At 47.1% G+C, this 19,189-nt stretch overlaps 1 protein-coding gene across 2 annotated transcripts; it reads right to left on the bottom strand.

Annotated features, from left to right (window-relative positions):
* Window positions 1–954: 954 nt before the first annotated feature.
* On the bottom strand, window positions 955–18,492 carry LOC134139137 (beta-soluble NSF attachment protein). 2 transcript variants are annotated; one of them, XM_062573532.1, is made up of 11 exons: window positions 18,362–18,492; window positions 10,086–10,165; window positions 8,606–8,722; window positions 7,397–7,443; window positions 7,156–7,233; window positions 5,762–5,817; window positions 5,180–5,264; window positions 4,342–4,446; window positions 3,771–3,839; window positions 3,453–3,503; window positions 955–3,149 (listed from the first exon to the last, which is right to left on the bottom strand). In XM_062573532.1, the coding sequence occupies exons 1-11, from the start codon at window positions 18,457–18,459 to the stop codon at window positions 3,045–3,047; spliced, it is 891 nt and encodes a 296-aa protein (XP_062429516.1). In that variant the 5' UTR covers window positions 18,460–18,492; the 3' UTR covers window positions 955–3,044. The 2 variants fall into 2 exon arrangements, with proteins under 2 accessions (XP_062429516.1, XP_062429518.1); XM_062573534.1 differs by lacking the exons at window positions 7,397–7,443; window positions 10,086–10,165; window positions 18,362–18,492 and having other exon boundaries at window positions 8,606–8,716.
* Window positions 18,493–19,189: the final 697 nt, after the last annotated feature.

Genomic DNA, 19,189 nt, shown 5'->3' on the forward strand with positions numbered 1-19,189 from the left:
GAGCCCAGGCAGGTGGAGGGTGACAGGAACCATGGGCTCGAACTGCAGCACCGGAGGTCAGGTTAAAATTGGGAAAAATTCTGTCTAGCCACAGCAAGCAAAATCCAGTGAGGGCTTACAGCCTCCCGTGCCAGGGTTTTCAGAGCAGGCTAGACAAAGTTGTTCCTACTAGCAGTGATGAACCAGGTGACTTCTTTTCTCCCTATTTCCTGTTGGTCTTTGGCCATTTTATTCTTATTTCATCAGAGAACATTTTTGTTCACTTGCTAAGTCACCTAGCGCCAACAGAGCCCCAGCCTCCTGTGGGACACACGGATATAGAACAAGCCAGAACAGTTTTTTTTTTTTTTTGTGAACCTTAAAGGTTACTCTGAAGTTACTTCAGCTGCAGAAGTATAACCCAGAGGTTATATTTGAAATATTTATTCAAGCCCAATGTTGCTTTTGAAACTCTGTATTCCCAGTGCAGAACAGGTTGCCCAGAGAGGTTGTGGAGTTTCCTTCCCTGGAGATATTCAAAACCCGCCTTGACGTGATCCTGTGCAACATGCTGTAGGTGACCCTGCTTGAGCAGGGGGGTTAGACTAGATGATCTCCAGCGGTCCCTTCCAACCTCAACTGTTTTGTGGTCCTGTAATGACCCATGTAAAGAGTATGTAGATATATTTAAGCTCTGAGCATGAGTACCTGCAGACAAGGAAGCTTTTGCACTCCACAACCACATGAAAGTGAGTTACTTATATGATGGTCACCGTAAAATGACCATCCAGTGCTTTCCCATATGGGCTTGCATCCTCAGCATGGAAGTCTTCTCCCCTGAAAAGGCAGCCAAAGCACCCAGCACAGCACGCGGCGCAGCCTGGCTTTTACGATCAAGCCCTGCTGCTTTTTGTTCGGCTCTAGCGTTAGCTTGCTGGGTGCGTTTTCCAAGAAAAAACGCTTGTGACTACTATGTTCACGATTTCTGTTTTATTACTGTACAGATTCACACACAACAGACTATGCTCTTGCTAAGGCCATTTCATTAAGTTGTCGTTATACAGAGTTTCATACTGGGGTGGAGAGGAAATACAGCAGAGTGGCAGATGGTCACTTTAAAACCGGCTGCTCAGCGGCCGCGCGCACCCGTCACTGCCACCGCGTGAGCACTGACAACCAGAAAAGCCAACAAATGGCATCAAACACTCGTGTCAGCTGAGAACGGAGCTAGTGAAGGGCATCTCAGGTGGAGGCAGATGGGGACCACAAGCCAAATATAACTATTTCTTTGCCAAGCTGGTGAGGAAGATGCACACGAAACACTGTGGCCTAAGTGACAATTTTGCTGCAGTCAGAGGTTGGTCACAAACAGGAGCCTCAAAACCCATCTGAGAGGTGAAGAACCGAGTTGCTTGCAAGAGCCAGCATCTTCCACGGCTTTGCTCCACTCGCCTTGCAAGTGCTGCAAAGCTCCTGGGCCCTTTCTTGCAAGGTGTGATACCCAGAACAGAGTCCGTGGAAAATAAGTGAGGAAAAGTCTGGAATTTCTCTCTTTCCTCCCCCCTTTTTTAAGGGCATATCAGAAGGATTTTTTTTTGGCAAGCGAGTGGCAGATATAGCACTACTTTAATACTGCTACAACACTTACGACAACAAGTTGACAAGTTAGTACTGAGCTGTACTTCAGATAAGTGCTTAGATTAAAAACAAACTGAAGACCAGCATGCCAGGTGATGACCATGTGGTACCTGCGGCGATGCCTATATAGCTGCAGCAGTTACTACTGGGGGCTGCTATGATATTCCCGCTTTGGCAATGGAAAAGAGCAGCATTTGATATATAAATCAAGTCTTTCTTCATTCTCTGCATATCCCCAATGAGTCTGAAAATTACTTTATCTTACAGCAATACTAAGCACTGGCTCCCTCCAACAAACTGCATAGGCTCCTCAGTCCCTCTTAATATATACACGTGAAATAGGTAGCTTAATCGTCTCTACTTAAACTAAGCATTGCACAAAAGCGCCTGGGCTGCAGATGTTGTTTTAAAACACGTTTTTGTAATGGCTACAGGAATTTTCAGAGTGTCTACACCTTTTCAAGGTAAGCTTTGCGTGATCTGTCACCCAGAGAGGCAAGGGAAGGTCCCTGGATCGTATCAAGTCTCAGCCGGTAATTTTGCACAGCCCAGGAATGAGCAGAAGGATCATAAAATAACCAGCCTTGCCCGGCACACACAACGGAGCTGCGTTCGAGACGGCAGCAGGGCTTTAGGTAAACAAAGTTAGAAAAATATATTATTACACGGGTCAAGTTATCTCGGGAGTGGAGGGATAGGGTGCATCACAGAATAAAATAGGTGGAAAAATACATCCAAGAAAATATAGAAGAACCTTACATTTTATATTTAGATCTTAAATACAAAATACAGGATTAACTAGGCCCATTCACAACTATCCAGAGGGTTGACATCAACCTAAGCAGTCCTGTCCTCTCTGAATTATAAATGTTTTCTATGCTAGGTCATTCTGTAGTCTGTATTTCTGTGTGCACACATGTATCTGTGTAGCACGTATACACACACGTGCGTACGGGACGTCAGAGTCACAAAGCCTTTCACCAGCACCGCTAAAAAAGACCAGCAAGGTCCCAGCTCATCTGACAGAGGTCCATGTGAAAACACAGAACAGGCACAACGCAGCAATAGATCAGGAGCGATTTTTTGTACCGTAGGGGCAGGGACAAAAATGTTCACGTAACCTTAGGAGACAAAATGGGAAGGAAAGCATTGGAAGTGCACAACTGGGCTCACCAATAAATAAATAAATAAATAAATAAATCCTGCCAGAAGTGTTTCTTCGACCTCTCCAGCGATACCCAGAGCATCATTTCTCACCTACCCATGCTGTCACGACACAGAGCAGGACACTAAAGAAACACACGAGGCATCTGACTCATAAGCAACAAAATTAAGCGAGATATTTCATCACCTATTCCGTGACGGTCCCCGGCTGTAACGCGAGGACGGGTTAACGTAGGCCGCACGCCGCGGGCATCACGAGCGGATCACTTCAGGTCCCCGTCCCCTTCGCCCTGAATGGACTTCTTGATGCGAAGCAGCATGGTCGTGAGCCACTGATCCAAACGGGATATCGAGTCGAACTCTTTCACCTGTTAGAGGGGGGGGGGAGACAAAAAAAGGTAGAAAAGCAATGACTGGAAAGCAAACGAGAACTCTGCAAAAGACGCGTGCCGCGTTTCGCTACGTTTTGTCTTTTAAAGCTAGGTATCCAGGCACACGTGCACACCCAGCACGGCGCCGGCGTCCCGGCATCCCCTCGCCCTCCCCCGCCATAGGAGAAAATAAAAAAAAGAAAGAAAAAGAAAAAAGAAAAGCAAATCAAAGCAGCGGGGAAGCAGGAGGAAGCTGCTCCGGAGGGCCCGGGGCGGGCGCGCCGGCGCCGCAGCACTCACCGCCTCCGTGTAGGCCTCGCAGTTCTGCTCCTCGTGGGCTTCCAGCAGTTTCTAGCGCAAGAGCAGGGAGGGTTAGCGGCCGGCCCGCGGCGCCGCCGCGCGCCCGCCTCCCCGCCGCAGGCGCCCGCGGCCGCCCGAGCGCGAGCGGCGCGGCGGCAGGGCCGTCCTTCCCCGCCGGCGCGCCCGCGAGCGCGGCGTGCATCCCTCGCGCGCCGAGCGCGGGGGCTTCTTCGAGCCTCGGCGGCGAGGCGCCGAGGGAAGGGGCGGGATCCGTTTTCGAACGCGACACGGCCGCGTTTGAACAGCGGCTTCACTCACTTTCAACAGCTTGCACTCCCTCGAATCCGTGAACGCTGGGAACATCTCTTCGTATTTCTCAAGCGCCAGCTGGAAGAGAGAGGCCACGCTTCGCATTCGCGCCGCGTACAAATACCCGCTCTCTGTCTCCGCTCTGCTCTGCCAGTCACCTCGTCCCGAAGCAGCGCGGAGAGCTTGAGAAAACACTCCCAGCAAAGCCGAGAGCGCAAGGACACGCGGACGCCGAGCTCGTCCGAGCGGAGTCGGAGCCTCGAGCGGGCGAGAGGACGCGGCGGGAGGAGGGAAAACGCCCGGCCGGCGAGCCGAGCCCAGTCGTCGAGGCTGGGTGCCCCGAAGGAGCGTCCTGGACACGTGCCGGGATCCTCCCGCCTCGGGGCCGCTTTGCGGTTTAGCCCCGTTTCGGCCGTAACCGCTCCGGGCCCCGCCGGGCGCCCGCTTCTTGGGGGCAAATAACGTGCGTGTGGAAATAAAACGTTTCAAGCCGTGCAAGAGCGAGGCGAGGCGCTGTGCCTGCAGGCGCGTCGCTCTTGCAAAGGCAGCGCGACGCAGGAAATTCGGGACAGCCGCTAACCTTGGCGTTCAGCTCATCCACAATGAAGTGGCAGAGGGCAGCTTTGAAGAAATACTCTTTCGCGCTGTACTTGAGCAAAGGATTATCCATAGTGTTTGTTCCAACCTAGGCGTATCGTTATTAAAGAGAATTACATCGTTAAGGACGGAATGAAAAACACAGCAGCTGATTCAAATGACATGCGACACCACGCAACTGTCTGTAAAGAAATACCGTGAAAAAAATTGCCGGCATCTTTAAAAAGAGCTATTAGGAAGCTTAGGGATTTTTGACTAATCCAAAGTGAAGGAGAAAATCCCCATGCAGCCGGTCTGCCCAAGTACCTGGTGTCAGGCCCTGCATCAGTTGATAAATAGGGGGTTCAGCATCTCTGCAGGGATGCAGGAAGATTGCAAAAGTATAATAATAGGGATACAGGGCGAGGAAAAAAAAAAAAGCTTAAGTTAAAGCAATTATTAAAAGCAGAGAAGCAAGCTGCTGCTTTTAAAGGCATGATCAACTCCAAAACCTGCAAGATTTGAAGCTTCCAGGCCCTGACAATTTTAAGAGACTACCACACTGACCTGCTTTTCATTTTTGATGAATTCTTGGCTTTGGATCAGTGTTTTTCCTAATTTGCATCTCTCATCTGGTTGGTAGCATCATTTAAACCAAAAAAACCTTCCACCCTTGAAGAGACCCAAAATTTAACGTGTAGGCGAGTCCTTAAGGGCTCGGCTACAAGGGACGAATAAAACTCAGTCTTACCACAGAAAGCTCATTCCATTTTCTACTGCTGAGACTGCCCTAATATTTTAACCTCTGCTGATGCCAGGGCAAGAGATGAGTTCACACTAACCTGCTCATAAATCTCGATGGCCTTCTGGTACTGCTCCAGCTGAGCGGCATAAGCAGCAACCTTCAGCAGACACTTGTTGGCTGAGCTGCAATCAGTACAATTACAGTGAGCAGTAGCATCCTAGCCACCGGTGGGGAGGGGGGAAATCTGCATCCCGTTATCTCCAAGCACCACTTCCACCGGTGTATATAAAAGCTGCATATAGGGTAACTTTTTTTTGTAATGGTCAAAATTAAAAACACTCAGAAGCACAGGATGACTTTCAGCTGGGCACGGACTTTCAGTCCCGCACTTCAGTACATCTGCAATGGATGTCCACAACAAGCCAAGCCTGTTTGCAGGAAAAGAGCCTTAGATGTGAATCTAAAGGGTTTTCTTTAGAAACTCAGTTTGCACGAAGACATGTGGACCCTAAAGTCCTGAAGCTGCTAAAGCTAAAATATTTATGAGGCTTTGGGTATCCTATCAAGGGACATCCTGGAAGAGCCTGGGAGTTTGGGAAGGGCCAGGGTACAATTTAGGAGAAATCTGCATTTCTAACCCTTCCTTGTGGAAGGTAATTATTTTGCAAAGACAACTTGCCTGTTGGATTCTTCTCCCTTGTAATAGTCTGCAGCCTGCTCATAGTGTGCGATTGCCTGGGAGACAAAAACCATTAATATTGCTTCTGAAGTAGCATTTTTGGTTAGCACACAGTGACCATATTTACAAAAGCTATTTTGCTCTGCAGGTGGAAGGAGCAGCACTGTAGCACCCTGCAGCATTTCTTGGTAAGTGAGGCAACATCGCTGCCCTCCAGCAAACTACTAATGCTATGCCATCCTTTAAAATTTTACTGTGAACTTGGTAAAACCCCCAAATGCCCAGTGCATGTTTAATAAAGATGAGATATTACTATCAAGATAACTGCTAAAAATCTTCACAAGCACAATGCAACATCTTCTCTGCATTTTGCCATGTTATGATGAACTTTTAATAGAAAGACCTGTCCTGACATAATGCTTGATTTAAGCAGGACTGCACATGGACAGTTAAACACTGAAATTGTTAATACAGACAGACAGGATCTGATGAAGTGTAACTGATGAGGCAAACAATTCTCTAGAAAACAGTATCTAGAAACAATAAATTTGCATCCAACAAACCTCAACCAGTACAAGATTTGTAACTAGTTGACCTGCTATATATTTAATATTATTTAGTTTAGAAATCAAGTTGCATGTTCTCTATAACAGGTACGTGGTTATCATGATAAGAAAGGCTTCCATCTTTCCAACACCAATTCCAATGAGAGCCAATCCTAACAATGTCAGGTGTGGCGAGTGGATTTTCAAAACCTCTGTTGGCATTGCACAGACAGGCATCAGCTGGAGACCATGCTCTAGTGGGCAGCAGTGCTTTGCAGCTGTCTCCAAATCCAGCCTTGGTGGTTTCCTTAGGGCGAAATCCGTGCCCAAAGGATTTCCAGAGCAACAGGTCTAAATTGCTCAGTCTTTGCAAGAAGCATGCAGCAGCAGAAGTCAATCCTAGACCACTGCAGCCTCCTCCACATAGTATTTTCTGGAGCAGGTTTTCAGGGCCGTGTCAGAGGAAAGAGGTTATGCAGGAGCTTCACCATCACTCTCTTGCAGATAACTAATTCGCAAATAATTAGGATACCCTTGCAGTGGGGAGGGAGAAAATTCTGTCTCAATCTGTTAGCTCCATCACTCTGAACCATCATGCAAGCGCCAAACCAGCTGCCGTTGACTTTTGTAGTCATTTGTCAAGTAATTAGATTAAACATTGTCAACTGGAAAGACTGCTGATGGTCAACACTTCACTGAGACTGCTGTACGAATAACTCTAGTTTCAGTGACTCACACTCACAAAAGCAAGCAGTGCTGGACGAAAGACGAATTTTGTCAAACAAGCTGATCTAGGCATTCTTCTGGCTAAGGAAGGAAAGGCAACAACAGTAACAACATAGTTTTTACCTTCTCAATATCTACCAGCTCAGCCTCATAAATCTCCGCAATGGTGATGTGATGCTTGGCAGCAATAGTGAATCGCCCCTAGAAAATGTAAGAGATTGTGAATAAAATGAGGGTTTCCCTCTCAGTCTGGCACATTTAACATCTACAGAGCATCAGGATAAATGTGACAGCTATATCTCTTACAGTCACACGATTAACGATGTATCAGTCCACAACCTACCCAGCCTACGCAGCTTCTTACCATGTCAGTGTAGATATCAATAGCTGCATTTAAGCAGTTGATGGCCTCTGCAGCGTGAGCAGTCAGGAAAAACAACACAAGGTCAGCCAGCACATCAGACACCTTGAATTTCAGAACAACCCCCCAAAAATCGTTCACCACATTCTGGTAATACTTCTGTTAGGCAGACTGCAAACCAGCTCCTTAATATCCTATACAGACGTACGCCTGGGACGACAGGCACACATTTTCACGCCTGTGCATGAGGACACTCAACATCACCAGCAGTTTTGTATTTCCAAATCTAGTCACGAGTCCCTCATCAACACCAAATTTAGATATCCGTGTCTCGCCAGCAGCCTGCCTTGTAGTGCAGGCAGCAATTCTGACATCGAAATGACTGTCAAAAATTAGGATGGGCAGAATACAGCCGAGTGGTACTCCAAGTCTATCACTCTGCATGCTCAAATGGAAAAAACTTCGAAATATTAATCTAGTAAATACACAGGGCTGCGGTTTCCAGGCAATTTGTATTTTAAAGTTATAAAACAGTGGCATCTATCCTGAGCAAGTGTCTGAATTCAGAGCTCTCTTCAGGAACTTCATTTAGGATCTCACCCAAACCTTTTAAAATTTCATCTGCAAAGTACACTCATTTGAAAAAAAAAGATACTCAAAAGATACCAAAAAAAGATAATCAAATGGCCACTTAAAATCACATCCTGTTTCAAAGCAACGAATGCAGTTGTAATGCTCCTGAGACATTAGCCAGGACAGGACTGCAGACCACCTTCCACATATGACTGGTAACCTGATTTATATCATTGCTAGTACAGTACTAACACCTACAGACCCCTTATATTTTGTGGCGGAAGGAGTACACAGTGTGTGACAACTACAGACCATGAGGATTCACCTAGCAGACCTGCAGCTCTATTCCAAGGAAAAAATGTCATTAATTCACTGAATTTCCATCAGACTTATACATGATAAGTACAAGATAAATACAACCATGACAAAGTGTTCCCTGCCTGGTCATACTCTGCAGTAACATTACATTTAAGTAAATATCTTGCCTGAAAAATAGAAGCCCAGGCTATGCTTCAGGCTTTGCAGTAGTCTACACTGAAGATCTTTAACCACACAAATCATTTGAATAAAAAATTCAGCATACCAGCTACTCCACAACTAAGATTTGCATTAAATAACCCAGGATTTCATTTGCCTTACCTTGCGGATCTGCTTTTTTATAAGCATTCCCAGCATCCACGAAGCTGGTGGCCGAATCGTGTTTGCTCTGCAGCTGCATATGAAGTTTGGCTGCTTGGCAAAATGCGTTCCCTGCAGCTGGGAAAGAAACACAGACAGGATTTACCTCTCCAGTCCCATCCCACCGAGTAAGCAGAATTACAGTACCACGATGAGAAATTTCTATGAACTAGGATTTCCAAGAACTACTTGGGATAGATCCAAGTGTCCGTCTGCAGAATTAGCTGCACTTGCCCTGTATCTCAGTGCAAAAACATGCTTCTTCGCAGTTACCCTTGATTTCACATCATTAAGACACCTGGGCAGCTAACTGGCCCTGACCTCAGGTTTGGCTACCAGATACAATATGAGATACGACAAGACATGAGAGATCAGTGTGAGAAGCCGACATAAACACCAACAGCACCATGCACGACAGCAAATTTCACAGGTGGTTAAGGGGGAGTTAGGTGAGAAATGTCACTGAGGGGCAGCACCAGGGACCTTTCTGGGAGCAGAACCTTACAAGGCAAGTGATACCTATATAAACATCTCAGCAACACTGTGCCCAGCATAGTAACATCATACATATATGTATATATGTAATGTAACATGCATGCATGTGTATGTGTGTGCGCGCACGTGCATGCACATGTCCCCTGGGACCAGGGGGTTGGAGCCAGCTCCTGCAGAGACCTGTAGGAGAGTGTGCATAAGCCAGCAAGCTTGAAGCTGCATCATTCAGTAAGAGGAGAAATGGGCCATCTGCAATCTCGTTTTTGCAAGTGCTGTTTGTGTCCAAGTGGCGTCAGTCACGTCACTGCTTTCTGTGTCAATTGGCTGGGGGTCGACCGCATCTCTACAGAGCACAAGGGCATGAACACGGGAATGCACACACATCCTCAAAAATAAACACTCATCCTTGCCAGTGTCTGAATCTAGCAATAGGAGACCACAGCAGCCTTACATCCAGTGGACTAGGAAAGGGGAATCCTTTGGATCTTGAAGCCCACTGGATTTCACTCCCCTTATAACAGGGAATTTTAGAGAAGGAGCTGCATGGGCAACAGTGTAGCTTAGAAGAGCACGTAGCAGAAGATGCAACTCATGCACAGAGAAACCAAGGTTGAGGTGCTACTTCTTCCTGCCCAATTTGTAATTCCTGAACTTGGAAGGTAAATGATGCCTCGCTCCAGTTCTGTTGAACCACAGTGTTCATCCATGCACAAGTTTGGAAACCAACACATGTGTTCGGAGGAAGACTTGCAAGAAGTGCAGCTAAGGCCTCTTCCACCAGGAATAGAAATTACATTGCCATAGGAACCACTCCCATGGAAATAGCCTATGAACTAAAACTCCACTTTGAAAATTTGCACCACGTCACTTCAGCCTTCACAGGTCGCCTCGGTTTAAGAAACGCTCCAACCCTTCTCCCTGGCTAACAGGCTGTGGCTGTACTTACCACTCCAGTTTTTGGCTATCTTGAACATGTTTGCAGCCCTGGTATACATTTCACAGGCTTCCTCTACTCTGGTATTTCCCCTGAAAGAGAGCGAGAGAGCCAATTATACCATGCTGCGATGAAATACAGTTATTAAAACATGGTCTAGAAGCTAAAATAAGATTTGGGAGGTTGCAACCCTGTTAGCTCTGGTGACCTAACCCCTCTGTACTTTACTGCATCAACAGACCATGATTCACCATCATCCCAGTTGTGCCTCATGCAAGGCTCCCACTGCTTTCTTCTCTTTAAACAGGTATAATCCCAATACACAGGATAAGGCCCACAAGATACAACACAAGCATTATATCATTGTTCAGAGAGAAGAAAAACGTATTTTAGATAGCTCGACCACACTGGTGTCTCATGAGACCCTCATCTTTACAAGATCCTTTCTAAGCAAATCAACTTCTTATAAAATGTACTAGCTCGTGCAGGCCTTACACTGAATTTTCTCCCATCGCATTCTGGAAAACCAACCGAGAAGGCCACACAAGGTCCATGGTTTGTAAAGCTAGCACTGGAGAGCTGGCTGAGAAGAGCAGGAGAAGCTGAGGCAAGAGCTGGCTGGCTGCCGGTAGCTCCCGTGCATTCTCTAACAACTGCTTATGTGCCACCAGCATTGCTACTGCTGCAGCGAAAGGAGGAAGAGGGGGAAGAGAAACTTCAGGTAGGACAATGATTGAATTTTTGAACATTTTAAAAATACTCCAGATGCCAGTCTCCCAGTCCAGATCGCCATGGGGGTACCTAACTGGAGATATCTATCTATCTATTTATCTACATGAAGAAGTGCTCCACGGGTGGAGAGGGCAGGGCTGCATCCAACCAGCAACACACTCTGGGTTGAACCAACCACGAAAGCAAAGTGCAGGGCCTGTATCCTAAAATGGGGAAGGATTTCCAGTCCTCTAGAAAGCAGTACAGCAGAAGTGTGGGAAACAACTAGACTTCTCAACTGCCTTGCATGCTGCACAGGCAGGTTTTAATATCAGAAAAATCAGGGAAGCAGAGAGTTCAGTTAATATTTGATTACGACTCCCATGTCACAGCGCAAACAACAAGCTGGTGGAAGCTCACAAAAAAACAGAATAATCAAGTCTTTTCTAGAAAGAAGCAGCATTTTTTAAGGAAAAAATCATTCTGTAAAACAGGGGCAGAAAAGCAGATGGAAACCCAGTGCTGAAATGGCAGCCTATGAGTTTTGTCCATCCCTGGAGAGTTTGGAGCTTTGGACAAATCATAATCTACTCTTTGATTCAGATCCCTCATCTGCAAAGCGGGAGCAGAGCTGGCTGCTCTCCCCCGCAAGATTACTGTACGGATAAATCCACTAATGGCGCTGAGAGGCTCCGACATGACAGTAGTAGAGCCAGGGCTGTGGCAGGAGGAGTGCACGTACTCAATACACCACAAACATTTCTTGCTTGACAGCTAAGACATACAACTCCCTATTTTTACTCTAGTAAAATTTCCAACGATTACCACAAGTGCAGTCTGAGACACCAGGACATTTGTTCTTACCTACCCTCCACCCCCATCGCTTCACTCATCTGCATACTAATCCAATTATCTTCCAGCTGGAAAGCCCTGGGGATCACAGATATGTTCAAGACCTGTCACAGCTCTTCCCCGCAGGACCCCAAACATTATTTCTTATGTGCCTCACAATGCAATTGAGTTGAACGTTTCCTGTTTGCAGCCATCTGTGCTGGAGATGCTGGCTTGTACCAAGCGCATCAGGAACGTCCTGCTTGTCGATTCCAATGCCAGCTCCCCATAATTTGCTTTATGAGGAATGAGCTTTGCCTCAGGTAAGTTGGCACCACTCTCTGACAAATGTACCACACCGAGCCCTCGTTTGCGTCTGCTCATTAAGTGCACTACGAAGAGCCAACCACGATGATGATGACGTGGTGGGTGTCTGCTATATGCACACTGCCAGTGCAAAGGGAAGAGGTGGACGGACCTCATGCTGGAAAGGCCATAGCGGCACAAGGAATCAAGACGACGCCTGGAGGGTGACATGGCCCACTGATGAGTTGAGCAGAGCAGATGCTCTGCTGCATCCACCCCTACAAGCAGAGATCAGACTGAAGACATGAAGGTGGAGGACAAGAGAGCAGAACAGCAACCTCACACAGCAGGAGAGCAGAGCTAGGCTCGTTCAGGGATCTGCTTGACCAGAGCTCAGGCTCAACTGTTCTGAGGGCAGGCAAAGGAACCCATGTCTGCAGCTGCTCAGTGGAACCAGGCACCAGGTGACAAAGGAAGCAGAAAAAAAAAGGGGACTTGGTGTATTTTTGCCAGTTTTCCCACAGGTAACAGCTGTGCTTGTGCCCCCCCCCCCCAGTTCCTCAGCCCTACTAGCAATGTTTGTGGGAGCGTTGCATCACCCACGCTATGTAAAAATAGAGGTAGGGAGCACCTACATCCTTTGATCATACGGACCCACGCGGGATGCATCCTAGGGCACTGAAGTTGGTGGCCAGCCTTACAGGAAGACTGCTCTCTATCAGCGTTGAAAGGTCATGAAAATCAAGGGAAGATCATCAGGACTGGAAAAAGGCAGACATCACACCTATCTTCAAGCAAGAAAGCCAAGAAGGAGGGTTTGGGAAGCTACAAGCTGCTCAGCCTAACCTCAGTCCCTGGGAAGATTATGGAGTAAACCATCCAGAAGACCCCTTCCAATCACTTGAACAAGAAGGTGATTGGGAGCAAATCACATCTGATCAACCCGACTGCCTTCTATAACAAGGCCACAGGCTATGTAGATATAGGGAGAGCAATGGATGTTGTATATCTTGGTTTCGGCAAGGCCTTTCACGTGGTCTCCCATTGTATCCTTATGGCCAAATTGGAGAGATATGGACTGGACAAGTGGATAATACTGCAGGCGGAAAATCAGCTGGACCACCAGGCTTAAAATAGCGATCAGTAGCACAAAGTCCAATCAGTGGCATCGCTCAGGGCCAATATTGTTGCCTTCTTTATTAATGAGCTGGAGTGCACTCCCAGCAAATGATATCAAACTGGGGGCAACAGTCGACCCACTGGAGGGCAGAGCTGCTATTCAGAAGGACCCCCAAAAGGCTTCGAAAATGAGCGGGCATGAACCTCATGAATTTTGACAAAGGAAAATGCAAAGTCCTGCATCTGGGATCTAATAACCCAAGCAGCAGGACAGGCTGGAACTGATGGGTTAGAAAGCAGCTTTGCAGAAAAAGACAAAGGACTCCTGGTGGGTGAGTTGAGTCTGAGCCAGCAGTGCATCCTCGCAGCAATGAAGGCCAAGTGCATATGGAGCTTTGGTATGGGACATGGTTGTTCTCCTGTTTGGCACTGGACACCACATCTGGATGCTGTGTCCAGTGTTGGGTTTCCCTACAGAGAATACACTGATGTACTGGAGCAATTCCAATGGGGTTCACCAGGATGGTCAGGGGCTGGAGCACCCGGAATAGGTGGAGAACCGTAAGGGTGGTGAAACACAGGAGCTGGGGTCCAGAGAGCCTGTAGGCTCTCCAGCCTTGGACATATTCAGCCCTTGACTGGCCATGGGCCTGAGCAACCTAATCTAAGCTGGACCTGCACTGAGGCTGAACTAGATCTCTGGCAGTCCCATCAAACCTACAAGATCCTGTGCTCCTTTCCACATTCAGAAGTTACTTTAGCATCATGCAGAAGAAGGGGATTATTGCTAGTTTTCCCATGGGAAACATCCTCTATCTCACTGCTCACCATGCACTGCATTTTATTTGTCTACTAAGTAGAGACTATTGCTGTTTTTCTCCAGTGCCCTGGAAGGGCTTGTGTTGTTGACCTCAGGGTAGTGAAGAGAAGGATTTTTTTTTGGGGGGGGGGGGAGGGAGGGAGGCAAAAAGTTCACATAAAAAAAAGGAGAAAGCACTGTGTTCTCAAGGAAAGATAAAATTAAGACACCCAAAGAGCATCTGTTTTAACTCCAAGATGCACGGGAACCCCCCCAGAGCAAAACACAAAGCCAGTAGGTGAAGCCCTAGCATGTGTCCTAAGAAGAAGAAATCCAATAGTTCAGAAGAATTTTCTACTTTTTTCTTTCTGCAGCAAGCTACAGGTCTGGACACAGATTTGCTCCTGAATTGCACCTCTCCTACACCTAAATAAAACAGTGGGTTAAAGAAGTGCTAGGTCTGGTACTCCTCTACACAGGGAGGATCTGAGGAAGCATTACAAGCAAGACATGATCCTTTCAACTCGGAGAGAGAGCGAAGCTTAAAAAAACACTGGTTTGGAGGCTTGGAAGCCAAATGTCTGAGCTTCCAGAGTTGAAATAGGAGGTTCACCACCAACTCCTTCACGAAACGGCCTGCCCCAGTGACAGGCTGCACCACCGACTCCCTTGGTCCTTGGGGAGCCTCCCTTGGGGCTCACAATTTCTCATAAAACCTTTACGTAAGAAGAATTTCACCCAGCGCGGTTCAAATTCTTCCTTGTTCCAGTGGTGTCAAGATAAGGAATTTAACTGAGTTTGAGAGCAATACGAGGCGCTTTGCAAAATACCTGCAAAAAACAGAGTCCAGTATGTGACACTAACTACAATATTGTCCAGAGAATGTAAAATAAAACAAAAACTAGAAGATGCTATACACCTCCCTACCTGCATAATGAACAAACACACACGCTCTCATGGAGCAAACTTATGTTATCAAACCAAACTTCAACACGACATCTGGCTTTCAATTCTGTCTATATTTTCCAGTAAGGAACACAAAGGAAAGAACAACTCAAAATATTCTGATTGATGAATTAATCTGATTTGGCTCCCTGAATTGCATGATTAATGATGAGAATATAATTTATCTTAAGAGAGAATTTGAATATTTTTTGTTAACTAAATGCATATTCCCTCAGGCACTTAATCCTCAAAGTTCTTTTCTGTCTTCTTTAACAAAAAGTCCGTGAAAAAGCCAAAAAGCCAGACTGGCTGGCTGATGAGCAGAACATGAAAATATTTGTTGCTGCCTTTTTTTTTGGCTCTTCTTATAGATGATCATGTTTTCTTTCAAAATACGCAGTTTCTCAAGACTGACTGTTTTCACCCTTAAAAACCGCTTTTTGCACGAACTAAAGCCCCACAAAGAGACAGCAGGTAATGCTAAACCCTGCAGAATGTGATGTTTTCCAACCTTTTAGTCTCAAAAAAATATTAAAAAAGAATTTATGCAAGCAAATTAAGCTTTTCAGGTAAAATTAATCAATATTATTGCGCTACCGATGCAAATGTTATTTGCATGGCATTATTTTTTTAAAAAGGCGAAAGCTATCATTTTTTGCACACCCACACAGAAGATCACCTGGCAGCCAAGCTGGTCTGCTCCCAACCCTCGGAGTCCCGCTGGACAACAGGCCACTTCCACATGGCCTTGGGGAGAAGCTAAAACCCCCTTTTCTCTGCATGTGAGATGGGAGCTTTATACCCTGTAAGTACTTTCTATTAAATAAGAACAGCGTTTAAGTTAGCTTTTATTAAGCCAGGTCCATGTAGGTCTTTTCAAGCTGCTCTCCAACAATAATTTATTCCTATTAGATGTGCCAGTTATGTAGAATAAAAACCAAGCAGCCAAAAAGCCTGTTTTATTTTACAAACAGATTATAAAGCAAGCAAAAGAGCAGAGGGGCAATTTAATTTAGGTAGTGGTAAGATAACAACCTTTTGGGGGTTTATTTTCTTTCTTGGCTTTCTGTCAGAATCCAATTGCTTTTTCAGGCGATAGGCAAAAGGGAACAAGGAGAGGAGAGTGTTTGGGCTTTTTTCTGCTGTCTAAAGAAGAAAGCTTGTGGGGTCTTTTGGTTTTTCTTTTTGCATTTCTTTTTAGCAAAAGAAAATTAGAAATTTGCCTCTGGAAATCTGCTGGTTCACTCCAAGGGCTTTAGGAAAACTGCCCGTGAGGATTACGACCTCACACATGCCCTGCGTGATTAATCTCGGTGAGACTCAGAAGGAATTTATTTTTAAATCTCGTTCTTTAAAATTCTGCTTCCTAGGTTGTGGGCATTAGATTTTGCCAGGACGTTACTGAGATACATCAAAAGCATCGGAAAAAACCTGCACAAGCACAACCCAGCAACGTGAGTCCAGCCATGTCCGCCCCCTCCCTCTCCTAACACACTCTTTTCTTTAAAAAATATAAAGCCAATTCTGCTTTAAAGAAAAACTCCCTGAACTGTGATTTTAGGGGCTTATTTCTTTAGAAAAGTCAAATCTCCAAGCACTTTTGCAAATCAAAATTGCCGAAGCCCGAGTCACGGCCGGGAGCACTCGTGCCACTGAGGCTGTTTTCCCCTTTTCCTCCAGCACCAGTTGCTCCAGGAGCGGATCCAGAGCAGAAACCCTAAGCTCCAAAAAAGGAAAAAGCGCCTGTGGAGCAGGAAACCATTCTTCTAGTGCTGTTTCTCAGAGCTGCCCCATAAGCCCGTAACTCCTTGAAAACCAGCAGGTTATCTTGCACTGCATGATTTCTGCAGGTCTCACAAGCTCAACATTGCTCTGACACATTCTGCAGTTTCACCTTTGCATCCCGTTGGCTCATCTGACTGCAAAACACGCCAAAACATTTATTGCAGTAACGCCTCTGCTTTAAAAAACACGTCGCTCCCTCCGTGCTCCCATCCCACGATTGCTCGAGGCTGCTGCCAGCTCCGACAGGCCGAGGACTCTGGCGCCTTCCTCGCTATCCTGCGGGCACCGGGAATTATTCAGCAGAAAAAAAAAAAAAAAAAAAAAAAAAAACATGGCCAATGCGACCAGTGGGCAGGGAGAAAAGATTCACGGGAATGAGGATGAAACCTGATGAGCTGACACAACTGCAAGATGAGCGATGCTCTCTGAAAAACAGCATGTTCAGGTTTCTGGGACCCAAATCATGCTTTAAAGCAACGTCTGGCACTGGCACCTGCAGGGACAAAGCCCCAGACCAAGGAAACTGCGACAGGGCCTCTTGCCAAAAATACAGAAGCAAAACAGTGCTGCTAGATGGAAAATAATCTTTAAAACTATGAGCCTGTTCCAAAAACCTCCTGAACTGCAAAAAGCTGGAGAAGAGACATCCAACGTCACCCTTGGCATCACTTTTCTAAACTGCCCCCCTCCCCGACTCGTGCAATCCAAGAATTGCTTCAAACATGCATTAGCAATAAATGTTTACACACCTGTAACATGAGCATTTAATCCCCAAAGCTCAGTGTGACTAAAGAAATCAAAAGCAGACATGGTTGGGGGGAAGAGGAGGAGGGAAATCCCACTGTGTAGAAAATAGACCCTCATCAACACAAACCTACAAATTTAGCACGCACATTGGCCAAATGCTGAGTTTAAATTAATCTATGCCTTTGAATAAGTCAGCAACACAAATAAGAGGGAAAAAAATCCCAGACCAAAAACTGGACAGAAGAAACCAGAAACCCCACTGGCAATGCATCCTGGTGCGCCCTGCCAGCTCGCACCCTGCAAATCGCACCCCAAAATCTTGCTGCATTTTCCAAGAAATGTATTTGCTTTCTAGATTTGCCCCATCCCAAATCAAAAAATATTAATAAAAAAATCCCTGCCTACTCGGCGTTACCTGCAGCTCATGCACAGGCCTGGCTCTAACCCTGCCTTACCGTCCCCACTTCTGCAACCTCTCCCTTTGCACACTGTGCACCCCTCTTTCACACATCCTTTTGTATCCTGTGCGTCCCCCTTTACACCCCTCACCCCCCCCTTTGCACACCACACAGCCCCCTTTACAAATCCCCCTTGCACCCACTCCCCTCCCCTTTGCACATCTTTCTGCAAACCTGCTTTGCACACTCTGCATCCCCCCTTGCAAGCCTCCTTTCTGCACTCTGTGCAGCCCCCTCTGCACCCCTGCGCATCCCCTTTGCCCATCCCCCCTTTGCACTCCATGCATCCCCCTTTGCGAGCCCCTCCTTTCCGTAGTCATCCCCCTTTGCAAATCCCTTTTGCATCCCCCTTGCACGCACCCCCTTTGCACACTGCGCATCCCCCCTTGCAAGCCCCCTTTTGCACTGTGCGCCCCCCAATCTGCAACCCTGCGCACCCCCCCCCCGTGCACACTCCCCACGCCGCTTTTGCAACCCCTTTTTTTGCACTCCCTCCTTTGCAACCTCCCCCGCACCCGCTCTCATTACGCTGCGCGTCCCCCTTGGCAAGCCCCCCCCCCGCACCCCGCTTTTGCGTGCCCGCTCACCCGAAGAGCCCCCGCAGGAAGGAGTGGGAGCCCTTGACCCGCTTCTCGGCCTCGGCCATGAGCTGCACGGCCTCTCGCTCCTTGCCCGAGCTGTCCATCGCGGCGCAGCGGACGGCCAGGCCGCCGCCACCTCCTCCTTCCTCCTCTTCCTCCTCCTCTTCCTCCTCCGCGGCGCGCCGGCGGGCGCGTGCGCCGGGCGGCGCGCACAGTTGCGCGCTGCGGGCTGCGCGCCGCACGCGCCCCGTCCGCGCTGCAAGTCCGTGGCTGCGTGTCGATGCGCGGTTCACGGTGCACGGTGTGGGCTGCAGGCAGGGTTAGAGCACTACTGCGATCCACGTTCATGCAACAGTGCGGCAGTAAAGCGATAAGGATGCGCAGGGACTCCAACAGCCCTTCTCTCTCTCTCTCCCCCCCCCCCTTTTTTTTTTTATAAAGAAGCAGCCTGATACCTGTGTTCACAGCTGAAATAAATGGTCTTTTGCACTTTTGCAACGTGGGAAAAAATGTGCAAGAGTTAAAAAAGTCACAAGTATGAAAACGTGGGGGGATTTACCTCTTGCCTGGTAGAATTCTAGCTATGGAAAAGATTAAGGAAATAAGCAGACTTACTCAGCAGACTTGCAGTTTGGGTTTACACGCAAGGGTTTGTAAAATCGGAGCAGATCTAAGCATAGGCTGTATGACTAACGGCCAACACCAGAACATTTCAGGCAACAGCTCCAGTTCAAAGTCAATAGCCTTAATTATAAATTCCCTTTTAGCAGTTAAAACCACAGCTTCCGTAAGAAAAAGCTACTTATCCCAACCCAAAGTTCAGGCTTTTTGCAA

The sequence above is a fragment of the Rhea pennata genome, chromosome 3 (genome assembly GCF_028389875.1).
Source record: "Rhea pennata isolate bPtePen1 chromosome 3, bPtePen1.pri, whole genome shotgun sequence".
NCBI lineage: Eukaryota > Metazoa > Chordata > Aves > Rheiformes > Rheidae > Rhea > Rhea pennata.

Coding starts and splice junctions, on each gene's coding strand:
- LOC134139137 (XM_062573532.1), bottom strand. CDS start 18,459: ATGGACAGCTCGGGCAAGGAGCGAGAGGCCGTGCAGCTCATGGCCGAG. Junction 3,840..4,341: donor TGGATGAGCTGAACGCCAAG/GTTAGCGGCTGT, acceptor TCTCTCTTCCAG/CTGGCGCTTGAGAAATACGA. Junction 3,150..3,452: donor GCGAGGCCTACACGGAGGCG/GTGAGTGCTGCG, acceptor CCCCTCTAACAG/GTGAAAGAGTTCGACTCGAT.